This window comes from Loxodonta africana, chromosome 6, assembly GCF_030014295.1.
Source record: "Loxodonta africana isolate mLoxAfr1 chromosome 6, mLoxAfr1.hap2, whole genome shotgun sequence".
In the NCBI taxonomy this organism is placed as follows: domain Eukaryota; kingdom Metazoa; phylum Chordata; class Mammalia; order Proboscidea; family Elephantidae; genus Loxodonta; species Loxodonta africana.
In genome coordinates this window covers 16,609,506-16,633,961 of record NC_087347.1, presented here as the reverse complement: position 1 = coordinate 16,633,961, position 24,456 = coordinate 16,609,506, and the positions used below count along the sequence as shown (strand labels likewise).

Sequence of the window (24,456 nt, the reverse complement as noted above, 5' to 3'; positions counted from 1 at the left end):
GGCATAAATTCTTCTTCAGTCTTCTTTTATTCATTGTCCAGTTTTCACAAGCATATGAGGTGGCTGAAAACACCATGGCTTAGTTCAGGCACACCTTAGTCCTTAAAGTGATATCTTTGCTTTTTAACACTATAAAGAAGTGTTTTGTGCGAATAAAAGTAATTAGAGAGTGGAGGGTGGTATCCATAGTTGTAATCCTGTTTCTTAATTTTATTTTTCATAAATGTCACCCTTAACTATTCTCTTTCTCTATATTTGAGCCCTGTTCCTACACTGATCTCTTCTTGTGTCCTCCATTTTTATTCTTTCTACCATTAGGCCATTGTAATCACATTGGATCAGAACCCGACCTTCTAAACTACAAAAACCACAGCTACCCCAATTTACCCACAGACTTCTACAGCTACTTGTTGTTACATTCTTGTTCAAAATCCTTTCAGGGATCCCCAATGCCTGCAGGATAAAGGATATCTATCACCATCCCTTCTGGATTATAAATTAAAATCAGATAACAGTTGGTGTAAAATTTTAGAACTTTAAGTCACCTTGAATATTATAGGTATTATGTATAGTTACAATCTGATTGGGGGGGAAAAAAAGGATGAGATGAATCAAAAGAATAAACTCTAGTCAACTAAAGTCCCAAATTATGCCATTCATACACACTCTCCTTATGCAAGCCCACCCCAACTGTGGAAGCTAAGGTAAGGATATAAATAACCCATTAAAGGTCCCTATTTTTTATCCTCTGTCTTCTTTACACTACTCCAGCAGGCACCACCTGACCATTCATTAGGCCTAGAGATGCATATACCAGTTTCAGGATTAGCTCTTGGGAGAACAGACCCAGGGAAAGAGGACAGCCCAGGACTAGAAGCTGGCTCATGGCCATTAACACAGGCAATTCCCAGGTCCAGGGTACATAGAAAGAGGTACGGTACAGAAGGGTTGGGCACAGGTCCTTAGCCTCATGGGCTCCTTGCCCCATGATGGGGGAGGCTACAACAGAAGGAGAACCAGTGAGGGAACCACCAAAGTGCAATGACCTGGGCAGGGACTTGGTTGCCCTGTTCTAAGAGCGGTAGTGTCCTTATTTAAATCTGCTTCAAATAAAAGCTGCAAACTCAGTGATATTAAAGTGTAAGCATCATCACAGTATTTGAGATTTGGAAAGGTCCTTAAAAATGATTTAATGTTGCATAATACCTGCATTTTTAAAATGAAGCTCTGGGAATCTAGAAAGAGAATGTAGAATACTGCAGTCGCTGCAGTACAGTATTGAAAATCAGACCAACTGGGATTCACATCTCAGCATTATTCTTCACCAATTGAGTGGTTCTGGATGTCATAGAGCCTCTTTGTGCATTGGTCCCTGCTTCAATAAAATGAGATTTATGTACTCTCATAACACTTACTCAATAAACACTCCTTCTCCTCCATTCAGCCTTTCAACTTTTCTCTTACCCCAGAAGAAAGTGGATTAATGGCAGGACTAGAGTGAGATTTCATGTTCAGCTGGAAATGGTAAGTGGAAGGATATTTTACTTGGAAATCCCAGTGACACATCAGGCTTTATTTTTCCTCCAAAACTATGCTCTCACATAGAATGCAATGGAAAATATGAATTCCAGGAGCAGGCTGTGTGAGTAGGCCACCCTATGGCGGCATTCCTTATAGCAGTAGATCCCTTGAGATTACTCTTGAAAAAGGAAAAAAAAAAACTGCCCTAGAGACTAAGTTCAAAGAACACTGCAGGTTATATATTAACCTCCTAGAGGTGCACAATGCACAATAACTCATTAAAGACTTGAAGATGTCTTAAGGGAACAAATCTGTTTAACTTTGTTTCACCCAGCATGCCTGAGCTTATTTAACTATGGCACCATTTTGTTAACAATATCTATAGTCTATTAACAATTGTAGGTGTTTATGCCATGTAGAATTTAAATTCACGGACTTGGAGGTTTCAGCAAGCTGGTTGGGTTTGGAGTTGGGAAAGGGAGGGAACTGAGTGGGGAACAGCTCCTGAGAATGTGTCATAGATGGAAATTGAATATAGGCTAGGGGACATTATGGAAAGTATGGAGAAAAAAAAAAAAAAGAACACCAAAAATCAGAATTCCCAGGATTTATATCAATATCTCCTTGGACTGTATCAAGGGCAGAGATGTAGCTCCAAGACTAGGGCCTCAAACCGTTCTCTATGCTGCAATGAGAGTAATCTTTTCCAAATATTGTTTTGTTTGTTTATTCCTACATGAAATATTCCATTGTTTTCCTTTGCCCTTAGAATATGCAATGACATTCTTTCCCAAGAAAGGCCCATGTATCTGACCCAGCTCTATCTCTCCACCCTCAATAGATTACCTTTTCCTTTTCTCTTCATTTCAACCACCTGGACCTTCTTTCTCTCTAACCATTTGTCCTGCTTGTTTACCAAGTAGTTCCCTCTGCCTGCAAAACTCAACTAACCCATCCTAACCCTCCCCATTGTTTTTCTTTAAATTAGTGTTTGGTCAAGATTCCCTGACCTCCCTGTATGGAAAGTCTTCCTATTACATCCTTCCATTGCACTCTATCACCTCTTCTTGTGGCTCTTACTAGAGCTCTAATAATGTATTAGTTCATATAATTTCCCCCTACCCTTAGATTATGAGCTTTGTGAGGACAGAGGTCAAAGTATTTTAATCTGTCATCCTATTCTTTTCACTAAGGAGCCCTGGTAGCTCAGTGGGGAAGTGCTCGGCTGCTAATCAAAAGGTCAGCTGTTCAAACTCACCAGCAGCTCCATGGGAGAAGGATGTGGCAGTCTGTTTTTGTAAAGATTTACTGCCTTGGAAACCCTATGGAGCAGTTCTGTTCTGTCCTATAGCATCGCTATGAATTGGAATCAACTCAATGGCAGCAGGTTTCATTTTTCAGATCCTCTTCAGTATCACAGCTTCTGGCATCCAAAATGTCTAGACAGATGGAGCAGACATATACACTATACCATTGGTTGAACATAATAAGAAAAAAAAACTGTATATATATATATATATACTTTATTTTACTTGCCTTTAAAAAAAAAATCTAAAATGCATTTCAGAGTAAGAGGCTTAAACCAGTCTTAGAAGATATACATCTTGGTTTTCTGACTTGCTTCGATGTTACTGAAGCAACGTTGCCGTAACTATGGCTTGGGTTACATAGTACTCTTCAGGAGTTCTGAGCCAATTTGCTTTCCATCTGAAAACTACTATTGGCTTCTTAATAACTGTATATTGAAGTGTCTTAGGAGGTGAGTTGGGTATAATTTGTACAATCTAAATTGGCAAATGATTTCTTCCAAATCTTATCATATTAATTTTCATGTTAGATAATCTTCGAATTTTCTAAAAAGAAAGTTGTTTGTTTGTTTTAGCCGGTGAATAATCCTCTTTAAAAGAACCCAAACAGAGAGAACAAAGCCTCAGTGGTGAGGATGTTTGTTCAGAGATACTTGTGTTCAAATTCTGCTTACTTGGATGACCGCCCCCCTCAACTGGCCTTGCTGAGTTTTACTTAAATAGGACCCTCAGTTTTCACTGATGGACTCAGTAACCAATCAGACTCTCGGTGTTCCTTAATAGTAAAGGAGGTCATTATACTTGCCTGGCAAAGCTGCGTAAGGGCTGGAAACACTACTTGGAAGGAGTCTAGCGCAGCATCTGACCCACAATGGACACTCACTATATGGTAGCTTTAATAACAAAACTTCTGGAGTTGTTGTTATAAAACTCTGCTTAGAACTGGCATTCCTAACCTTCCATTTGTTAAGTAGGAAATATTAACTTTCTTTTTTGACAGATAGGGAAAAACATTGAGGGGTATTATCTTTATTTTTTTAAACCAGGACCACCATTGAGTGCAAGTCCCCTAGTCAGGTGTCAGGAAAAGAGTTGGATCCTGGATTTGCCAATGATCCTAAATATATTGTTACTATTTTTTTAAATCTCATTCTCTTCATTTATTTTATAGTTTGTTGGGATTTAGTGGGGGAGGGTAGTGGGTGGACTGAAATTAAACTGCATAAAGTCATCTTGAAAAATGTAGAGCACTCTGAAAAGTGAAGTATAAGTGTAGTTTGGAGCAGATACAATCATGTTCTGAAGCATCAGGACTATTTTGTGTTTTGAAAGAACTTTAGAATAATAGAGATATAAAATTTTAGAATTTGGAGGACACTTAGGAATTATTTATTTTAAATCTATAATTGCAATTGAGGTTACAAGGGCTCAGAAAATGTTGTTTCCTCAAATCCTCAGAGATTTTATTGAACCAAGCTGAAAATGGACTCCAGACCATCTCAACTCCATTCCAGACTGTTCTTCTGTTTTGGAATTTCTGAGAACATATTTTAATTTATCCTTTTTTTTTTTTTAACCTAAATATATCCAATTTATATATAAATTATTTTTATACTGAATTTGTGGTTAATATTTTCTTTATGAATATTTTTTTTAAAGAATCTTATTTTTAAAATCATTTCTTAGAAATTTTGTTCTTAGAATCTATTTTGGATAAAAAAATAGATTTTTTTATCCTCATATATATTAATATAAATACCATATATAAGCTATTTAACTCTATAACTACTTCAGAAATTCATTCAATTATACATTCACGTATCTATTGAACCCACAGTATTTAAAATACTCAATAAAGATGTATTTGTGACTTGTGTAAAGGAAGCAGTTTTATTGTAACTAGAGCTGAGAAAAGGATTGCATGCTGGATTCTTGTACCATATTTGACAACTTAACATATCTCTTTGCCCCTACATTTTGATGTCAGTATGTCAATAAAAACATTTTACTCATCAGAAACTCAAAGACCTTATAGTTTTTTTTTTTTAAGAGGGAAATCTGTGTTAGAATAGTACAAGTACTCTAGCCAACAATTTCAAACTCTTAGTGGCTTAATATAATACAACTTATCTTTTGTTCATTGTCACAGGCCAAGGCATATGTCACAGGCACAGTGACAATTAGTGGATTCAGGGCTATACTTACCACTGGTATTAAGAAGATGATGATTTCCATCTGTTTCATCTGCCAGGCCCTGTTATTGTTGTCAGGTGCCACCGTCAAGTCGATTTTGACTCATATTGACCCCATGTGACAGAGTAGAACTGCCCCACAGGGTTTTCTAGGCTGTAATCTTTGTGGGAGCAGACTGAGAGGTCTTTCTCCTGTGGAGCCACTGGGTGAGTTCAAACCACCAACTTTTCGGTTAGCAACTGAGCGCTTAACCGTTGTACCACCTGGGCTTGGAGGACTTCAAAAAATCCTATCCAGCAGGACAGGGTACCAAGAGGATTAGGATTTTGTGGAAAGTTTTATGCCCAGGCCTGGAGGTGGTGGACATCACTTTCACCCACCTCCTAAATGGCCAGAGCTCAGTGGAATGGTTCCTCCTAATTGCAGTGAATGCTGGGAAATTTGGTTAAACTGGATATCCAGGGAGCAAATCGAGTTGATCATCATTTGGCTAATCTCTGCCCACAGCTCCTCCTGGCTTCCTCAGTACATGTATAAAAAATATATAGACTGTGCTGGAGCAAATTGTCTCTCCCTGGCCTATAGTAATAGAATTTTTTGAGAAAAACAAAATGAAAACAGTTGCTGGCAAGTCGCTATCAGCTCATGGCGACTCCATGTGTGTCTGAGTAGAATATGTCAACATAGGAGCTAGGCCTGATGACCTCAGTGAAGGTTTCTCAGGTAGAGACAATTTGGTAGTATTTCTACAATCCTCACATACTTTGATAAAAAGTGAATATCTGGCCCTTAGGTTGAGAGCTTTTAAAGACCAAACGTGATTTTTAAAATCCTATCGATTATTCCATCCCATGAATAAGTGTGATCCTCACAGTCATGAAGAAAGAACCAGTAAGTATGCTATATGTGAGTTCCAGCATACTGTGGAAACCCTGGTGGCATTGCGGTTAAGATATACAGCTGCTAAACTAAGGGTCAGCAGTTCAAATCCCCCAGGTGCTCCTTGGAAATCCTATGGGGCAGTTCTACTCTGTCCTATAGTGTCACTATGAGTCGGAATCGACTCAAAAGCAGTGTGTGAGTTTGAGTGGTAAAAGGTAGCTTCTGGGCTGTGGCCAGGAAACCTGTTTCTTTATCAAGTCTTTGCTTATTGCCATTTGTATGACCTTGGGCAAGTTGCCAAAAGCTCTATGCTCAACCTTTACCCTGCAAATGATTAGGATTCTTGGCATTTTCTATCTTACTTCAATGTGTCTCAGCCATTGTGAGCTAGAGGTTTTTACCCTAAGCGCCTTCTAAACACAAAACCGGGCTTTCTTTCAATTTTATTTGAAACCATGAAATCTTCAGACTTCTGAGCTACTGTTCTTTCTCTATGTACGTTTGAAGAGAAGGCATCCCTTAGATGTGGAAATTGACATAGCTGACCCCAAATGACAGAGTTCACACGAGAGAGAAGGAATTATAAAAAATAAAAAATTGCCCCTGGCCCCAGGTGCCCTTTTGCTACAAAGGCGTGGACACCTTTGACCTCTTTTCTCTAAAGACAAGGAGAATGTAATCATAGAAGCACAGTGAGGGGATCCAGGGCTGACTGCACTCATAGGTAACCAGCCTCTGGCTCTCTGGTTCTGATCAGCTCCAGACACCATGGTTTTAAAAGGTACCATGATAATAAAAATTAGTGTCTAACTCAGGGCGACCAGAAGAGTGAGAATTCTAGATTTGTATTCTAAATAAAATGTGACCAAGGGGAGACAGACAACTTCATTCTGGATTCTAAAGGTGGTTTGTTTAAAAACAAATAGAGACTGATTCTGGATTGTTCCAGAAACAGAACTACCAACAACTGACAAATGGTGGTACTTGGAGGAAGGCCAACTTCAGCTCTGTAAACAAGCTTTTTAGCAATTAAAGCTGTTCAGAATTGAGATGGAGAACACCTCCTCTCTGGAGTTATCCCCCAAGATCCAGGACGATGATGACAGCAATTATAGAGTCACACACCTTGCTTTGAATGAGCCTTTGCAATTGTTCACTTCCACCTCTCTTTCAGCTCAAAAATGTCATAACTGAATCGAATACACATCTGATAATATACTTTATTTTAGCGCTCCAGTAGCACTTCGGATGTATTAGCTTTTTTGCCTAAATAATCTGCCTTGATCATCATTCATTATTTTGATCATCGAGTGGTTGGAGAAGATTGGAGTGACTTTGATCCTGCTGATTATGCCAAAATAAAGAGACAATTCAGAAGGCTTCTTTGTGTCCGGAAACCCTGGTATTATAGTGGTTAAGAGCTATGGCTGCTAACCAAAACGTTGGCAGTTTGAATCTACCAGGCGCTCCTTGGAAACCCAATGGGGCAGTTTTACTCTGTCTTATAGGGTTGCTACGAGTAGGAATCGACTCGAAGGCCTTTTTTTTTTTTTTTTTTGGTTTCTTTGTGTCCACAGGAAACTCAAATGCTCCTCAGCAACATAAGCCAGAGTGGTCTTGGTCTCTATTTCACCAGCACAATAAGAGCCCCTATTTAGTAACTAAGGGATCCCTATGTGACAGTGAAATTTCAAGCATAGCAGCAGTAACAAACCACAAATATAAAGACTCGTATCTAAATTATCTGATTCATCTGCATGTTCACAGAAGCAATTAAATGATATGGAAAATTAATCCTTCTAAGTCTTTCAAAACAGAAAGCAGAATGGAATTGTATGTTCCCCCAACAACACGAAGTTACTGGTCTTTTTTCCAAATAATATGCATTTTTCCCCCTAGGCAGATCCTTCTGTTTTCTAGTCTATCATTAGCCAGTCAATTAGAAAAGTTTACTGTTTCACAAAAAAAACTAAGGTTAGCTATAGTAACTAGTTCATGTTAGCTGAGGAGGGCTATTGATTCACGCTGTGGTCCATGTGCTGGGAGAGATTGGAGGGCTGGGAGGTGAGGCTGTGAGTCAGGGCCCAAACGGGGTAAGGTGTGGGAGGGAAAGCTAATAAGCTAAGGGTCCTGGGCGAAGCATCCACACACTTATTCATTCCACCGATTTTCACTGAGGACAAATTGTATCCTGGCATGCTGTATTAGTCAGGGCTCTTCAGAGGATTAGTACCAACAGGAGACAGATGTGTGCGTGTGTGTGTGTGTGTGTGTGTGTGTTTTGTTAGGTGCCATCGAGTCAGTTCTGACTCATAGCAACCCCATGTACAACAGAAACACTGCCCCGTCCTGTGCCACCCTCACAGTCGTTGTTATGCTTGAGCCCATTGTTGCAGCCACAGTGTCAATCCATCTCATTGAGAGTCCTCCTCTTTTTTGCTGACCATCTACTTTATCAAACATGATGTCCTTCTCCAAGGACTGGTCCCTACTGATTATATGCCCAAAATATGTAAGACAAAGTCTCACCATCGTTGTTTCTAAGGAGCATTTGGCTGTACTTCCAAGACTGTTCTTCTGGCAGTCCATGGTATAGTCAATATTCTTTGCCAACAGCATAATTCAAAGACATCAATTCTTCTTTGGTCTTTCTTGTTCACCTTCCAGCTTTCATGTGCGTATGAGGTGATCGAAAATACCATGGCTTGGGTCAAGCACACCTTAGTCTTCAAAGTGACATCCTTGCTTTGTGATACTCAAGAGGTCTTTTGCAGCAGATTTGCACAATGTAATATATATATAATGTAATATACATATGTACATATATATACACACACACACACACACATATATATAGGAACCATGGTGTCACAGTGGTTAAGAGTTACAGCTCCTAATCAAAAGGTCATCAGTTTGAATCTACCAGCTGCTGCTTGAAAACACTGTGAAGCAGTTCTACTTTGTCTTATAGGTTCTCTATGAGTTGGAGACAGCAATGGATTTGGTTTTTTTAATATATACGTATATATATTTGTGTATATATATATATATACACACACACACACACCATATCTTTATGCAAATAACACATGCCTTCAGTGTTTGTCAGTGTGTACTCTCCCTGCGAGGTATTTTCATAAGCGCACTATTCTAATTTTTTCTTTACAGCAACATGTGGCGGAGAATTGGCATGGTTCACTTGTGAGGGTGCCACACGAGAGGGAGGACATGGCCAGCAAACACAATATGTGTGTGTCATTTGTGTAAAAATACAGTATATATATCTGTCCACAGTTATAACCACACACACATAATATATATTCCAGTTGCTATCAAGACTATTCTGACTCATGGCAACCCCATGTTTTACAGAGTAGAACTGTACTCCATAGGGTTTTCATAGCTGTGATCTTTGGGAAGAAGCTTGCCAGGCTTTTCTTCTGAGGTGCCTCTGGGTGTGTTCAAACTGCCAACCTTTCAGTTAGTAGAGAATTTCTTAACTGTTTGTGCCATTCAGGGACTCCTATACATACACACACACACACACACACACGCACGCACACTCATAGAGAAAAAGAAAGATTTTAAGGAATTGGCTCAAGTGATTGTGGGGACTGGAAGGTCACAATCTGTAGGTCAGGTGACAGGCTAGAAACTGGTAGTCTTGTGTTCAAAACTGGTAGGCCAGGCAGTAGGCAGATTTTTTTCTCCATTGGGAAACCTCAGTTTTTGCTCTTAATACCTTCAAATGATTGGATGAGGGAAGCCAAGCCATTTTAGGCAGTCCCAGGCAGGAGCGGAGAAGAGTGGATAAAGCTGAAGCCAGAAAAGCATATGCAGACCCAGAGGCATCATAAAGAGGTAGGGAATGGGAAAGCCTTGAGAAGGAACATCAAAGAGATTTGCATGAGGTGTCATCAATTGGAATACCAGGAAGAATATTCTGGTCATGGAAATGTTTATCCTGGCATCTTTACCTATGTCAAACATGACATATGTCAGTCTGAAAGATAAATGTAGTACAGTAATATATACATTTTCATAACAAGATCTCATTCAAGATCAGATTTCAATGTGAGAATCAGATTTTAAATCAGTACCAAAATTTCACTCAGTCATTTGTTCAAGGAATGAAGAACAAAAGCTCTAAGTACTTGGCCCTGTGCTGAAGGCTGGGTTATAACTGCGGACAGGAAAAGAACCAAGATTTTACGTAGAGCTTCACCACAGTCTCTAATATTGATCTTGTTCAACAAAGTGTATTTACGGAAATCAATTTTGTTTTGAACAAGCTTTAGGGAAAATCATCGAAACATATGAATGTGGATAAATGCATCCTTATTCTTCTACATGGCTTTCTTTGAGCTTTCACCATGCCTTATTTTAGATATTTCTTCGCCTGATTGCAACATTTCATCTTTTCAACAGCTATTTTGAAGTTTCTCTTCTTTCTCTTAATTAGAAAACACATTTTGTAGGGAGCTATCTTTGAACATATATGAGAAAACAGATTGATTCTCAAATAAAACGCTGTGTTACACCTAGGGTTTTCTTACCCATTCTTCAGTTCTGCTTTCCATATGGGAGGCTGGCATTAAAGCACGCAGCCACAGATCTGAGTAGCACAATTTCTTCAGCCCTTTTGTTCAATTTTCTTTAAATACACCTGCCAAAATTCACAGAAGACTAACCTCTCTGGGACTTGAAAACAAAGAAGGAAAGGAAAAGAAGAAGAGGAGAGCTTCTTTTTGATTGCAAAGCGTGCCCTCAAGTCATACTGGGCTTTTATTTGGCTGAGGCTTGAGGCCTAGGTGGCAGTCCTCTGGTTTGTATGAGGAAGTAATTTGAATGAGAACAAAGAGGCTGATGCTGGTGGAGGTGCCTAGCCACAAATCCTCTTTCTTTCCTATTTAAAATCTTGTCTGAATCTGCAAGAACAATATTGGCCCTGATGTTCAATTTGAGCATTCTTTTTTTTTTTTTCTACTGGGAGAGGATTTTGTGTGTGTGTGTGATGAATAGGAAAAAAAGAAAAGAAACTTGGTCAATGTTTAATGGTAGTAATGGAAAAATATACAGAGAGGAAAGTAATAAAGCAAGCACCCCAATAACTGATTTAAAATCTAGAAAAGAAGTTGGTGTGAAGCAGGTGGGTCATTAGGCTTTGAGGCTGTGACATTTAGAACACAGAGCTACATTTCATTTGAAACTGTGAATAAACAGCTTGGAAATCTATGATGTTCTTTGCTGATACTGGTATTATTTCATGTTGACTCTCAGCCCTGCAGAGCAAGTGTTGGTTAAAATCTGTTACAATAATTCTTAGGCTGGAATGTATTACTTTTTAAAATATTTTGACTCCTTATGTTTGATTTCAGTATAAGCAAGAATTAAACTTGTGGAGGCCTGGTGGTACAATGGTCAAGAGTTTGGCTGCTAACTAAAAGGTCAGCAGTTCAAATCCACCAGCCATGCCTTCGAAACTCTATGGGGCAGTAAATTCTACTCTGTCCTGTAGGGTAGCTATGAGTCAGAATCGACTCAACAGCAAGAGTTCATTTTTTTTCTTTTTTTCGGTTTGGGAGTTAAACTTACAAATAGGCCCACCTAAAGACCTGAAACCTTTCTGAGATTGTTGATAGGGGACTACCCTCCTGGTTTAAGTTCTCATAGAATGTTATTTGTGATATTTATTTGTGCAACTGTATAACATCTTAGAGTTGCAAGAGACTATAGCAATTATCGGAGCCCTGGGGGTGGAGTGGCAAAGAGCTTGGCTGCTAACCAAAAGGTTGGCAGTTCAAATCTACCAGCTGCTCCTTGCAAACCCTATGCGGCAGTTCTACTCTGTCGTATAGGGTCACTATGAGTCAGAATCAACTTGAAGAAATGAGTTTGGTTTTACAGCAATTATCTAGCCTAAATATTCAAAAAATTCATAAAGGACAAATGACTAAAATTTATTTAAATTAATACTATATTTTATTTGTGCGGGGATTTTTAGTTTTCAATATATTTAAAAATATAGAATATCATTTGATCCTTAAAATAAAATCTAGGAAGTTAGGCAGGGCTGATATTATCTCCATTTTGTAGTTGAGAAAAGTGAGGTTCTAAGAGGAGACATCAGGTGCCCAGTTGCATGGGTCCCCAGCCAGGGCCAGGAGGGCAGGTCTTCTTGGATTCCTCATCTGCAGCTATGCATCGAATTAGGACTTGTTCTATCTCTTCCCCCACAGATTCCAATAACAGGGAACAGTGTGAGCTGCGTATTATCACACTGCTGAAAGTCGATGACCATTTGAACCTAAATATAAAGAAAACTAAACACAGATTCTCCAAACTGTATTTTGTGACTTTTTTCACTATAATCTTCCTCAAAAATTTCTTATTTGAATTAAACTTTTAACCTGGGAAAGTTTATAACTTGAGATTGCTAGCTAATCAGATTTCTCAAAAATACCATTAGCCCCATGTAACTTTAACACATTTATAACACTTGCTTAATTCTCTTGGTCCCTTAGAAATGCTGTCTTTCCTACACACACACATCAGAGGATACCTGAGGAGTTGAGGAGAGTACCAAATTAATTAATAATCAAGTACCTCTTGAGACCTATTATGTGCCAGGCAATATGGCACATAATGAAAATGAAATAAAAAAACAAACAACAAATAAGCAAAAAACAAATACAATTCCTGTCTCCAAAGAATTGAAGGCTTTTGGGGTAGATCAGATACATAGAAAGATAATGATAAAGCAAGATCAGTGCAGAGATAACATTACCGGTTGCAAGTAACACAAGGCTTTAGAGGAGAGTTAACTTGAATAACTGGCTGAGTATAGTCAGTCAAGCAAAGACAGGATATAAAGGTACTCAAAGCAGCTGAGGAGATACCTAGAGAAAACAGTATGTTTTTTGCTGAGGGAAGGATAGCAAGAAAGAAGCTCTAATCAATTTGGTGTTCCTGGAGTACAGTATTGACCAGGGAGTGAGGAAGTTGGAGAGGAAGGGAAGGGTGAGATAGAGGAGAATTTTGTAGGCCATATTAAGGAAATTAAACATTACTCTGTGGATAACGGGATGTCTCTGGAAGGATTTTAGGCAAGGTATATTATAATGAGGCTTGCATTTTAAACAGATCACTTTGGTAGCTCTATGAAGTTTACACTTCAGGGAAGCAAGGACAGAGCCAAGGAGACAAGGTGGAATAATTCAAGAGAGATAATTAGAACTTGGATCAGAGCAATGGAGGTAGACATGACATAAAACAGAGCAAATGGGAGAGCAAGATCTTCAGAAATAAAATCTGCAGAAAATGCTGATTGATGGATTTGGGAAGTAACAGTTAAAGAAAGGGAGAGCCAAAAATCGCTACTTGGCTTTTAACTTTGAGGATTATCTGAATGGAAGGAGCCATTAGCTTAGTAGAAATGCTGTCATCCCAGTATCTGAAATGTTAAGTGCCTGCTATTCATGGCGTATCCAGGTGGACTCATCCAGCAGGCAGGTACATATATGAATCTAAAGCTCAGGAGAATGACCCAGGCTTCAGACAAAATATTGAGATTTCACTTCGCATACAGTTGATTGCTAGCTGAAGCCTGAAGAATGGTTAAAATCACAGAAAAGTTGTTATATGGAATGGGAAGAACAGTGGACTGAAGTGAAGAAAGCGAAGTATAAATGGCATAGAAATGGTGCTAGAAGTAGAACACGACACAGAAAGATAGGCCATCAAGTAAAACAAGAGAATTGAAGATATAAATAAGAGTAGTCAAGAGTTATAATTCAAATGGGCTGAAAAAATACCTTCCAGACTTCTCAGCTAAAAGACAGTAGATGATCTTAACATGTTTTCATTGAGTGGTCAGATTAAATCCATCATGGTGGATAAAGGAGTGAATGAAAGATGAGAAAGTAACAAGAGTGTGTGTCAAGTGCTCTTTAACAAGTTTCCTTGGGGATGAGCACAAGAGAAGAGTAACTAAAGAAGGCTCAAGATTTCCTGTGGTTCTGTATTTGCAAAGAGCAAACTGCATTTCTCATTGATATTAGCTTGCACAGCTCAGAAAACTACCTCTCGTTGTGATCTATATCCCTTTTACAGTTACATTTTGCAATCTGAAACACAAGACTAAGTTTCTAAAAACATATTGAAAGTATTTTAGGAAATCATTCTCTAATTTTTAAAAAGGAATTTGAGAAGGACCTGATGTTTGTTTAATGGAATGTAATTCTGGTTAATCCATAGAATCAACAGACGAGCTGAAAGTCCGAAGCCACAGCACGGAGCCAATACCAAAGCTGGACAGTAAAGAGAGAGGGCATCATGGGGCATCTTCCTCCAGAGAGCCTGGCAAAGCTCAGGAATGGGATGGAACACCAGGACAACCTGTGGTGACCAGTAGACTGGGAAGATCCTCTGTGAGTCCCACCTTGTTAGCCGGAAACCACAGTTCAGGTAAAAGCTATAATGGTCTCCTAGGCCCTGATTTCTGAGGTCTCCATAAACTGCTTTCATGCATTTGTCAGTTAGAGGACCCTAAACACAGATACTTTGCCACTATTTCTAGCCAACCTCCCCCTCCCCCCCCAAAAAAAAGCAACAATTAAAACAGCTCCTATTGAGTTGATTCCAACTCATGACGATCCCATGTATGTCAGAGTAGAACTCTGCTCCACAGGGTTTTCAGTGGCTGATTTTTTGCAAGTAGATCACCAGGCCTTTTGGTTAGCAGCCGAGGGTGTTAACAGTTTGCACCATCCAAGAACTCCCCCTACTCATAGAAACAGTGTAAATAGCCCTTCACATAGGTGCTAAGGGATGTGACAAGGCGCTGTACCACTTTAGGGAGCTCAAGTCACATAGAAGATAAACAAGTGGTACTTCTTGGAGCTGTCAGCAGCCCTGATGAATGGAAAGTATCCAGTAAATTTCTTCAAAAACATCTAGAGACCTTATCTAAAACTGAATTTGTAGATTATATAGAGCTTATACCCTCTTCGCTTCAAAAAAGATCTTAGGCAACTGGAAAAAACTAAACAAAAAGTACAAAGATTATCTAAAGGGAGTAGAGTGAGTAGATATTATATAGCATCTGAAGCTGTAAGCTGAAGACAGTACCTGGGCATTGGGTGTGATACTAAATTTCCAAGTCTAAGTCAAAAGAAAAAATTTTAAACTGATTCCCCTTTAAATTTCACAGGTTGAAATTTAAACCCCCAATGCAATTTCTGCATGGTTAATAGACAAATATTATTAAACATCATTTTTTTTAAAGCAGCATATGTTTGTTTTGCACCAACACACCTACATGATGGACTCACAGAGAGCTGTCAATTGAAATAAACAAATAATCAAGAAACCTTCTGTAGTTTTCAGGTTTCTATTCCTTAAAAGTGTCAGAATGCTAAACAGTAGACCAGTCCTTCAATGTTCTTTTTCGACCCTGATATTTACATGGTTTTAGACTGTGGTCTCTGACAGTGATGTGCAGGTTACAATGGAACAGGGTGAATGATCCCTGCACCTGGGGAAGAGATGTTTCTGGAAGACTATTCAGGCAGGGGCAAAATAATATCTTCCCAAAACTTAAAACGTCACATAAATCTGTGATGGTCAAGCCCTATTATGTATTGTTGGGTCGGTGGTAGGATTCTTGCCTTCTATGCGGGAGATCTGGGTTTGATTCTCAGACAGTGCACCACATGCACACCCACCAGTCACCGTCTGTCATTGCAGGCTTGTCTGTTGCTATGGTGCTGAACAGGTTTCAGTGGAGCTGTCAGACTAAGACAGATTAGGAAGAAAGGACTGGTGATCTACTTGGGAAAATGAACCAGCAAAAACCCTATGGATCACAATGGTCTGATCTGCAACTGACCACGGGGATGGTGCAGGACTGGACAGAGGTTTCTTCTGTTGCTCATGGGGTCACCATGAGTCAGGGGCCAACTCAACAGCAGCTAACAGCAACAACAGGGAACACCAAATTAACAGCATTCATCCAAATCTGGAGAGGAGTCAAATGTGAACTTAGCAGAAACTTTAAAAAATCTTTTTGATTGTAAAGTATACATAGCTATAGGTGTAGCAGAAAAAGATACTGTCTATAAGACGAAAAAGATATTTTGTGTATAAAGAAAAAGAAATAAAGGGAAAAATGAGTATTTTGTGGGGAAAAAAAGCTGCCCCCAAAGAATATTGACGTTCAGTGTTCACTTTGCGTTTATGATTAGTTGTAGACTTTTTTTTTAAGGTATATATGTAATTTTATAAATGATTACCAATAGTTCTATTCAAAAAACATGAAAAATACCTGTTCCTATTGTGATCAGAGGTATCTTTTATGAAAACCTGGAGCATAACCTGAGTGTGTGGTAGGTGCCAGCCACTGTTGTAGGACCTGGGCATACAAGGGTGCATCCTTACATATACGTACTCAAAGTCCTAGTAAAAGACAGGCAAGTTGGTAATTGCAACAGAATGCATTACATACAAATGATACAGGAAACAGAAGGGAGATCAATTTCCTGGGAGAGTATGATTTTGGTAGACATGATTAGGGGCTTTTAGTGACATTTGAGCTAGAGTTTGAAACATAGAGTCCCTTACCAGGAAGATGAAGAAGAAAGTGAGAGACTTCTGGATGAAAATCTAGAACTCTACGGGATGGGACATAGTGTATTTGGTATAAAGAGTATGGGGGGAGATTGAAGAAACTAGAAAGGTAGGTTGGGACCAGATCGCAAGAATCCTAAAGGGCCATGTGTATTAATTAGATATGTTACTAGCTACAAAGTACCAATTAATAGTGGCTTGAGCAATAATGGTCATTGTTAACTCACACACCCCCTAGTCTAGAAATAGGCAGTTCAAGGTATTTTGTAGATATCATCAAAGACCCAGGAACTTTCTAGCTTTCTAACTCTGCTTAACAATTCTATTGAGTTATTTATTTTAATGATCATGAACTAGCTTTGAGAGTTTTGGGTGTTGTATCCCAGCAGATTCTCCTTTTCATCTAACTGGTCAGAAGTGGAGAACATGTCATCTGAACCAATCACTGAGTGAAGGAAAGTGGAATTTCCATGGGCTTTTAGAGGGTCCTTCATTCCCTTAAATCAAAGGGGTCTGCCTAACACCTGGACATGAAATCAATAGTCTATTAGCAGGGATGAAAGGAGATGATGTTGCATAAGCAATAGACAGTATCTACCACATGATTAGGTTTTGAATATTATCTGGTAGCTTTTTTGTAATAATTTAAATATCTTTTAAGATAGAAGTCCCTGGGCAGTGCAAATGGTTTGCACACTTGGTTGCTAACTGAGAGGTTGGAAGTTTGAGTCCATTCAGAGTCACCTCAAAAGAAAGTCCTGACAATCTACTTTTGAAAACTCAGCTACTGAAAACCCTGAGCAGCAAAATTCTACTCTGATACACATGGAGTCACTGCAAGTCAAAATTGACTCAGTGGCAACCGGTTGTTTGAGATAGGGAGAAGGTATTTCAGTTCTCCTCGTGGATGATCCAACAAAAACCCCAAGGCTTCTAGTTTGAGTGTCTGGGAGGTGATTTACTAAGACAGAGATAGGCATTATGAGCTGTGGAGCAAGATTTATAATGGAAAATCAGGACTTAATTTTGACTATGTTAACTTGGAAGTGCTCTGGGACATTCAGTTGAGAAACCAGTAGACAGTTGGAATTATAGATATGGAGCTGAAGAGATTTAGTGGCATTAGGCACTTAGTCACCTTCGGAGTGGTTAAAACTTGAGACTGAAGGATCCTAACCAAGGAGAGCAAGAAGCTGAGATGAGAACAACCTGAGGGTGGAACCCTGGGGAATCCAGACGTTTCAATAAATGAAAGTAAAACAATTAGATGGTTCCACAATGAACTTTTTACTGAACAGACCTTGACACAAATCTTCTAAGAAATTTAGAGTATAAAAAGAATTTATACAGTATTTTCACTTTTCTCCTCTGCAAACTCCTGAAGTGGCTCTTTTGGTTTACAGCATCTAGCATGTGTCCTCCTGAGCCTTTCAGCTCTGTTTGTAGAGCAGTAAATTATCTACTGACCGGAAGAAATGACATAAATATGCTTTCCCTTTGCACGCACCATTTTAGACTGTGAAGAAAGTAAATGAAGGTGGAGGAAAAAAAAAATTCTTGTTAATTTTTTTTTATTGTACTTTAGATGAAAGTTTACAGAACAAACTAGTTTCTCATCAAACAGTACACACATTGTTCTATGACATTGGTTAACAACCCCACAACATATCAAAACTCTCTCTTCCCAACACTGGGTTCCCTATAACCAGCTTTCCTGTTCCCTCCTGCCTTCCAGTCCCTGCCCCAGGGCTCGTGTACCCCTTCAGTCTTGTTTTCTCTCATGGGCCTGTTCTATCCTTGACTGAAGGGTGAACCTCAGGAGTGACTTCTTTACTGAGCTGAAAGGGTGCTGGGGGACATACTCTCAGGGTTTCTTCAGGCTCTATCTGGCCAGCAAGTCTGTTCTTTCTTTTTGAGTTAGAATTTCGTTCTACATTTTTTTCCAGCTCTGTCCAGGACTCTGTATTGTGATCCCTGTCAGAGCAGCCAGTTGTGGTAGCCGGGCACCATCTGGTTATTCTGGACTGGGTCTAGTGGAGGCCGTGATAGATGTGGTCCATTAGTCCTTTAGACTAATCTTTCCATTGTATCTTTAGTTTTCTTCATTCTTCCTTACTTTCAAAGGGATGAGACCAATGGAGTATCCTAGATGGCTGCTCTCAGGCTTTTAAGACCCCAGACACTACTTACCAAAGTAGAATGTAGAACATATTCTTTATAAACTATGTTACATTAATTGAGCTAGATATTCCCCAAGATTGTGGTCCCCACAACCCTCAGCCCAGCAATTTGGTCCCTCAGGGAGTTTGGATGTGTCTGTGGAGCTAACATGACTTGCCTTGTACAGGTTGTGCTGGCTTCCCCAGCATTGTGTACTGTCTCACCCTTTACCAAAGTCTCTTGTTAAATTTTTGATTATGAAATTTTTGTAACTCTATTAAAACAAGTAGGAAAATGTAGTGCAAATGCAGTCACATATGTAATGTCAGTGCAAGTCAGCATTTCTTGTGTAATAGTGAAAACATTCAAAAAAAACACTCAAATGAGTGGTACTGCTGCTTGAACAATTAGAAGAAGTCCGTGCCTCTCAAATATACCACAGCAGTTATATCTACTGAGTCTACCTGTCTACCAATTTTGAGGGAGAAAGCAAAGGGAAAAGAAAAAAATTTTTGTAGTGTTGGTAGATTTTATCTTTCTAAAGAGAAAGAACCTCAAATGTGCTAGTTCTATGCTAGAAAATGCCATAGCTCCACTAGCAAAAAAAAAAAAAAAACCCTATAAAATAGAATATCTAAGGTTCACTTACCTTCATTTTTTTAAACAAACCATGCATGACTTCAATAACATTAGAATATTCTTCCATGAGATAGACTTTGTCTAGAACAGGCAAATAATTGCTTAAAAAGAGCATCTTGGGACTTGCTACTTTTTGAAATAGAAGAGAATGCTGCGTCAGTGTTTGCTGTTTTCCTATCTCTTCACACTTTTTCATTATTGTCTCCTTGCCATTGGACCACTAAACTATTAACCCCCCCCCCTTTTTTTTCATCACCACCAGAAACCCTGGTGGTGTAGTGATTAACTACTATGGCTGCTAACCAAAAGGCTGGCAGTTGGAATCTACCAGGTGCCCCTTGAAAACTCTATGGGGCAGTTCTACCCTGTCCTATAGGGTCGCTATGAGTTGGAATTGGCTTGACAGGAATGGGTAGGTGGTGATGACCACCAGAAACGTTAGGACTGTAACTAACCTGTAGCTGTCCTTCCTAAATAACAGAAGTACTACTCAGCTCCACACCTAACACTCAAAGAAAATTCTACCTATAAACCTTTCTCTCTTTTTCTCTTTCACCTTTTCTGCCATTGGGTCTCTCCCTCCCTATTTTTTCTTCTTTCTCTCAATGTCTCTCTCAGGCACACACACACACAAACTTCTATCAGTCACAGACAATTGCTTCACCAAAAGTAGTTTAGCCACTTGAAATGGTTGTTCTCAACAGCTCTTTAGAGGAATGGAGGAATTGCTGAAGTAAAGCAAACGTGTCAGGAGATCTCAGTTCTAATTAACATTGCCACTGGTTGCTGTGGTACTTTATTAAAGTCACTGTTGTTTAGTAAATCAGAAACTCCCCAGAGGGTGATTCTTGAAGGCAGCGGAGGACGGGGACCAAGATGCGTGTGAAAATAATGGGAAAAGGTGGAGACATTATACAAGTAAATATGGTATTAACAAAAATTTGGATTTTATTCACTGGATCAATTAACAAATATTTTTCAAGTGTCTTGTACCCAAATCTGTTATAGTTTCTATGGGACACACACACATCTTTCTTCCCCTCAAAGATCTTAGATGAAACAAAATTTTTGAACACACAATCGTTAGATTATAATTAAATATACTATTATTATTGCTGTTGTTTACTATTTACTATGCCTTTGAAATCATTCAGAACAGAAAATCAGTGCAGACTTGAAAAATGATAGAGGACTTAATGGGAGCCATTGAGTCATAAATGAAGATTATACTGAGTCTTTTAAAAAATCATTTTCATTATGATTAATTGCATAGAAAGATACAGAGAGAACCTTCTAAGCTGGCTAAAGCAGATAAACAAAGGTCTGAGGCAGACTTCACCTGATTTGACCTACCAGGTCAGCCTGACTGAAGAAGCATTTTGGGTATACACTTAGAGGAGATACTCTGGAGGACCTTGAGTTCTAAGCAAAATAATAGCATACACCCACCCCGCCCCCCCCATACAAACACACAGAGGCATGCACGCACACAAGCATACATGCGCACAATATTTAATAGTGTAAAATTTGAATCTAAGTAAGAATGAAAATCCTATACCTGAAATGATCTTAATAAGACAACAGCTTTGTGTGTTAAACCTTCTATGCTCTGCAGTTCTGAGAAGGTCCAACACTGGACACAGACTGAGATATCCGTGGGGCAGGCAAGTGGCACTGGTGAGTGAAGCAGGAGAGATGCACTCCTTCAAAACACACGTTTAGCTTGTTTATTAAGCACTTAGAAATTTTCACACCTACAAGTAATGTTTTATCTAATATTTCTTGTAACTTGAAGGCAATTATGGATTGAGTCGAGTCTTCCAAAAAGATATGGGAAGCCTTAACTTGGGGTACCTGTAAGTGTGACCTTATTTGGAAATAAAATCTTTGAAGATGTTATCAGTTAACATGAGATCATACTGGAGTAGGGTGGGTCCTAATCCAATATGAGTGGTGCTCTTACAAAAGAGAGTATACATATGGTCAGACAGACGAAGGAGGACCATGTGAAGATACATCCACAAGCCAAGGGACACCTGGGCTACCAGGAGCTGGGAGGCAAAAAAGGATCTTCCCCTAGAGACTTAGGAGGGAATATAGCTTACCGACACCCTGAGCTCAGACGACTACCTCCAGAACTATGAGACATTTCTGTTCTGATAAGCTACCCAAGTTGTGGTAGTTTGTTATGGCAGAACTAGGAAACTAATACAAAGCCCTTTTGGCCTAACTTTTATACATTCCCAGTTTTTTCCAGAAGCATAGATATGGAGAGCAATTTCTCTTTTACAAGATGTTGATGAGCATCAGGGCTGAATGATGGGAATGCTGGTAACCTGGAAAGTATAGGAGATATCTAGAGGAGACAGAAGCCACACAACTCCAGCTGATGCTATTCATGAGAAATGCTCACCCAAAATTCCAAGATTTAATTGCTTTTATGTGAAATTTCCCATTTTTAAGTATAGGTCAATTTTCAGAAAATGTTGAGTCAAAAGACTGACTTCTGGCTGGCTAAGAGCTAAAGGCTGCCAATTTACATTGCTTGGTTTGTGAAATCAAGCGATAGCCTTTAGGCTGAGGCATGGATTTTACTCTGCAGTACAAACAGGCTGGGGTATGGTAGAAGCAGCAGGTCCAGTAGACACTCGCCCTCTTGGCTTTTTATTTTCCAGAAGCTGAAGCTCCCTTGGCAGACTATTCTTGGGTAAGAGTGAGGATTAGAGAGATCCAGTTGCTTTTGATAATTAAGAAAGGAGAAGAAATTTCTTAACTCTGAGTAGGGAATGGAGGCCTTGTATTCCATGAATAGTGAGAACTAGCAGCTTAATCTGTTATAGAACCCTGAGAAAGCAGGAGCACCTATGATTGCCAGGAGGACAAGTGGGGCAGAATTTGCATTTGGTGTCCAGTGAGTTCGATTTTATGCATAGTGGTTCCAGATTCCAAAATGTGGAATGCTGTATGTCAAGGGCCCTGCAAACTTGAACAGTGATAACCTGTGTGGGCTAAAGACTAGGAAGATCATCTAATATATTCTGCTGTGGAGAACAATCCTGGGCCTTTTCACAGCCAATTACAGGAGAGAATTTCTCATCAATTGATTCAGATGTGACTTTGGAGATGGGTTTAATTTCATTTACAGAAAACAAAGAAATGTGTTTGCGGAGTACATTTTATACTAATTATAAATGCCTATATAACATATAGCGTGATGGTTGAACACTGAGGTTTTGGCTTCCAACAGATCTGGATTTAAATCCTGATTCTGTCATTTGTTAGTGGTGACATTGGGCACATCCCTTCATCTCACTGAGCTTGTTTTTTCATCCATAAACGGATGGTTGATAATAGTGCCTAGCTCATAGATACTACGGGGAATTAAAGGTGAGAATTAAATGAGTTAACATATGTAACACACTTAGCATGGTGCCTAAAACGCAATGAATATTAAGTAAATGCTAATGATCACTATGATTCCTGATATCTTTGCAGCAGAGTGGAGAGAGCCACTGGGTCTGGGATAAATGTGGAAAAAGTTTATAGAAGAAGTGGTACTTGAGTGGAGCCTTGAAGACAGCAGAATGTCGATAGACAAATAAATAGCTACAACAAGGGGAAGGATGGGTTGTTCTGTTGGCATGGTGAACACTCTGGCTCCAACACATTTAGGACGCCTTTTTTGGTCATCTAGTGCTGCTATAACAGAAATACCACAAGTGGATGACTTTAACAAAGAGAAGTTTATTCTCTCACAGTCCAGTAGGCTAAAAGTCCAAATTCAGGGAGCCAGCTCCAGGGAAAGACTTTCTCTCTCTGTCAGCTCTGGAGGAAGGTCCTTGTCATCAGTCTTCCCTTGGTCTGGGAGCATCTCAGCACAGGAACCTCAGGTCCAAAGGATGTGCTCTGCTCCCGACGCTGGTTTCTTGGTTGTATGAGGTCCCCATATGGCTATGCTTGCTTCTCTCTTTTATATCTCAAAGGAGATTGGCTTAAGACACTACCTAGTTTTGTAGATCCCATCACTGTAACTGCCACTTATCTGACTCATTACATCATAGTGATAGGATTTACAACACACAGGGAAATCACATCAGATGACAAAATGGTAGACAGTCATACAGTACTGGGAATCATGACCTAGCCAAGTTGACAGCCATTTTGGAGGGACACAGTGCAATCCATGTCAACACACCAGGGAATGACTCATAAGGCAGTTGCAGCTCTAATTCATATTCTAATCATCTCCTTGAAGACTGGGGGGATCACGAAGGTTTTTTGGGTGTTATTCAAATAAGGGCCTGATAGTAGAGACTAGGAAGAGGATCTGGTACAATGGGAGCCATTTAATGTGAGCAACAGAAAACTGGGATTCAGAAACTAGAGTTACAATTGAATCCAAGAGCATGGTGTTTGGATACTAAATTTTTCTTTTTAATTTTTTTTTTTTTAATTTTTACTGTGCTTCAAGTAAAAGTTTACAAATCAAGTCAGTCTCTCACACAAAAACTTACGTACACCTTGCTACATACTCCCAGTTGCTCTCCCCCAATGAGACGGCCTGCTCTTTCCTTCCACTCTCTGTTTTTGTGTCCATTTCCCCAGCTTCTAACCCCCTCTACCCTCTCACCTCCCCTCCAGAGAGGAGATGCCTGATCCAAGAAGCTCACTCCTCACCAGCATCCCTCTCCAACGCATTGTCCAGTCTAATTCCTGTCCAAAGAGTTGGCTTTGGGAACGGTTCCTGTCCTGGGCCAACAGAAGGTCTGGGGGCCATGACCACTGGGGTCCTTGTAGTCTCAGTCAGACCATTAAGTCTGGTCTTTCTATGAGAATTTGCGGTCTGCATCCCACTGCTCTTCTGCTCCCTCAGGGGTTCTCTGTTGTGTTCCCTGTCAGGGCAGTCATTGGTTATAGCTGAGCACCATCTAGCTCTTCTGATCTCAGGCTGATGTAGTCTCTGGTTTATGTCGCCCTTTCTTTCTCTTTGGCTTGTAATTACCTTGTGTCCTTGGTGTTCTTCAATCTCCTTTGATCCAGGTGGGTTGAGACCAATTGATGCATCTGAGATGGCTACTTGCTAGCGTTCAAGATCCCAGACGCCACTCTTCAAAGTGGGATGCAGAAA

General features: G+C 39.6%; 1 protein-coding gene across 1 annotated transcript in view; it reads left to right on the top strand.

Annotated features, from left to right (window-relative positions):
- The window catches only part of NYAP2 (neuronal tyrosine-phosphorylated phosphoinositide-3-kinase adaptor 2), a 191,203-nt gene that overhangs the window by 91,710 nt on the left and 75,037 nt on the right, over positions 1–24,456 (top strand). The window contains exon 4 of the mRNA XM_023557830.2: positions 14,160–14,369. Coding sequence (XP_023413598.1) covers positions 14,160–14,369 — 210 coding nt within the window. The remainder of the gene's footprint in view (positions 1–14,159; positions 14,370–24,456) is intronic.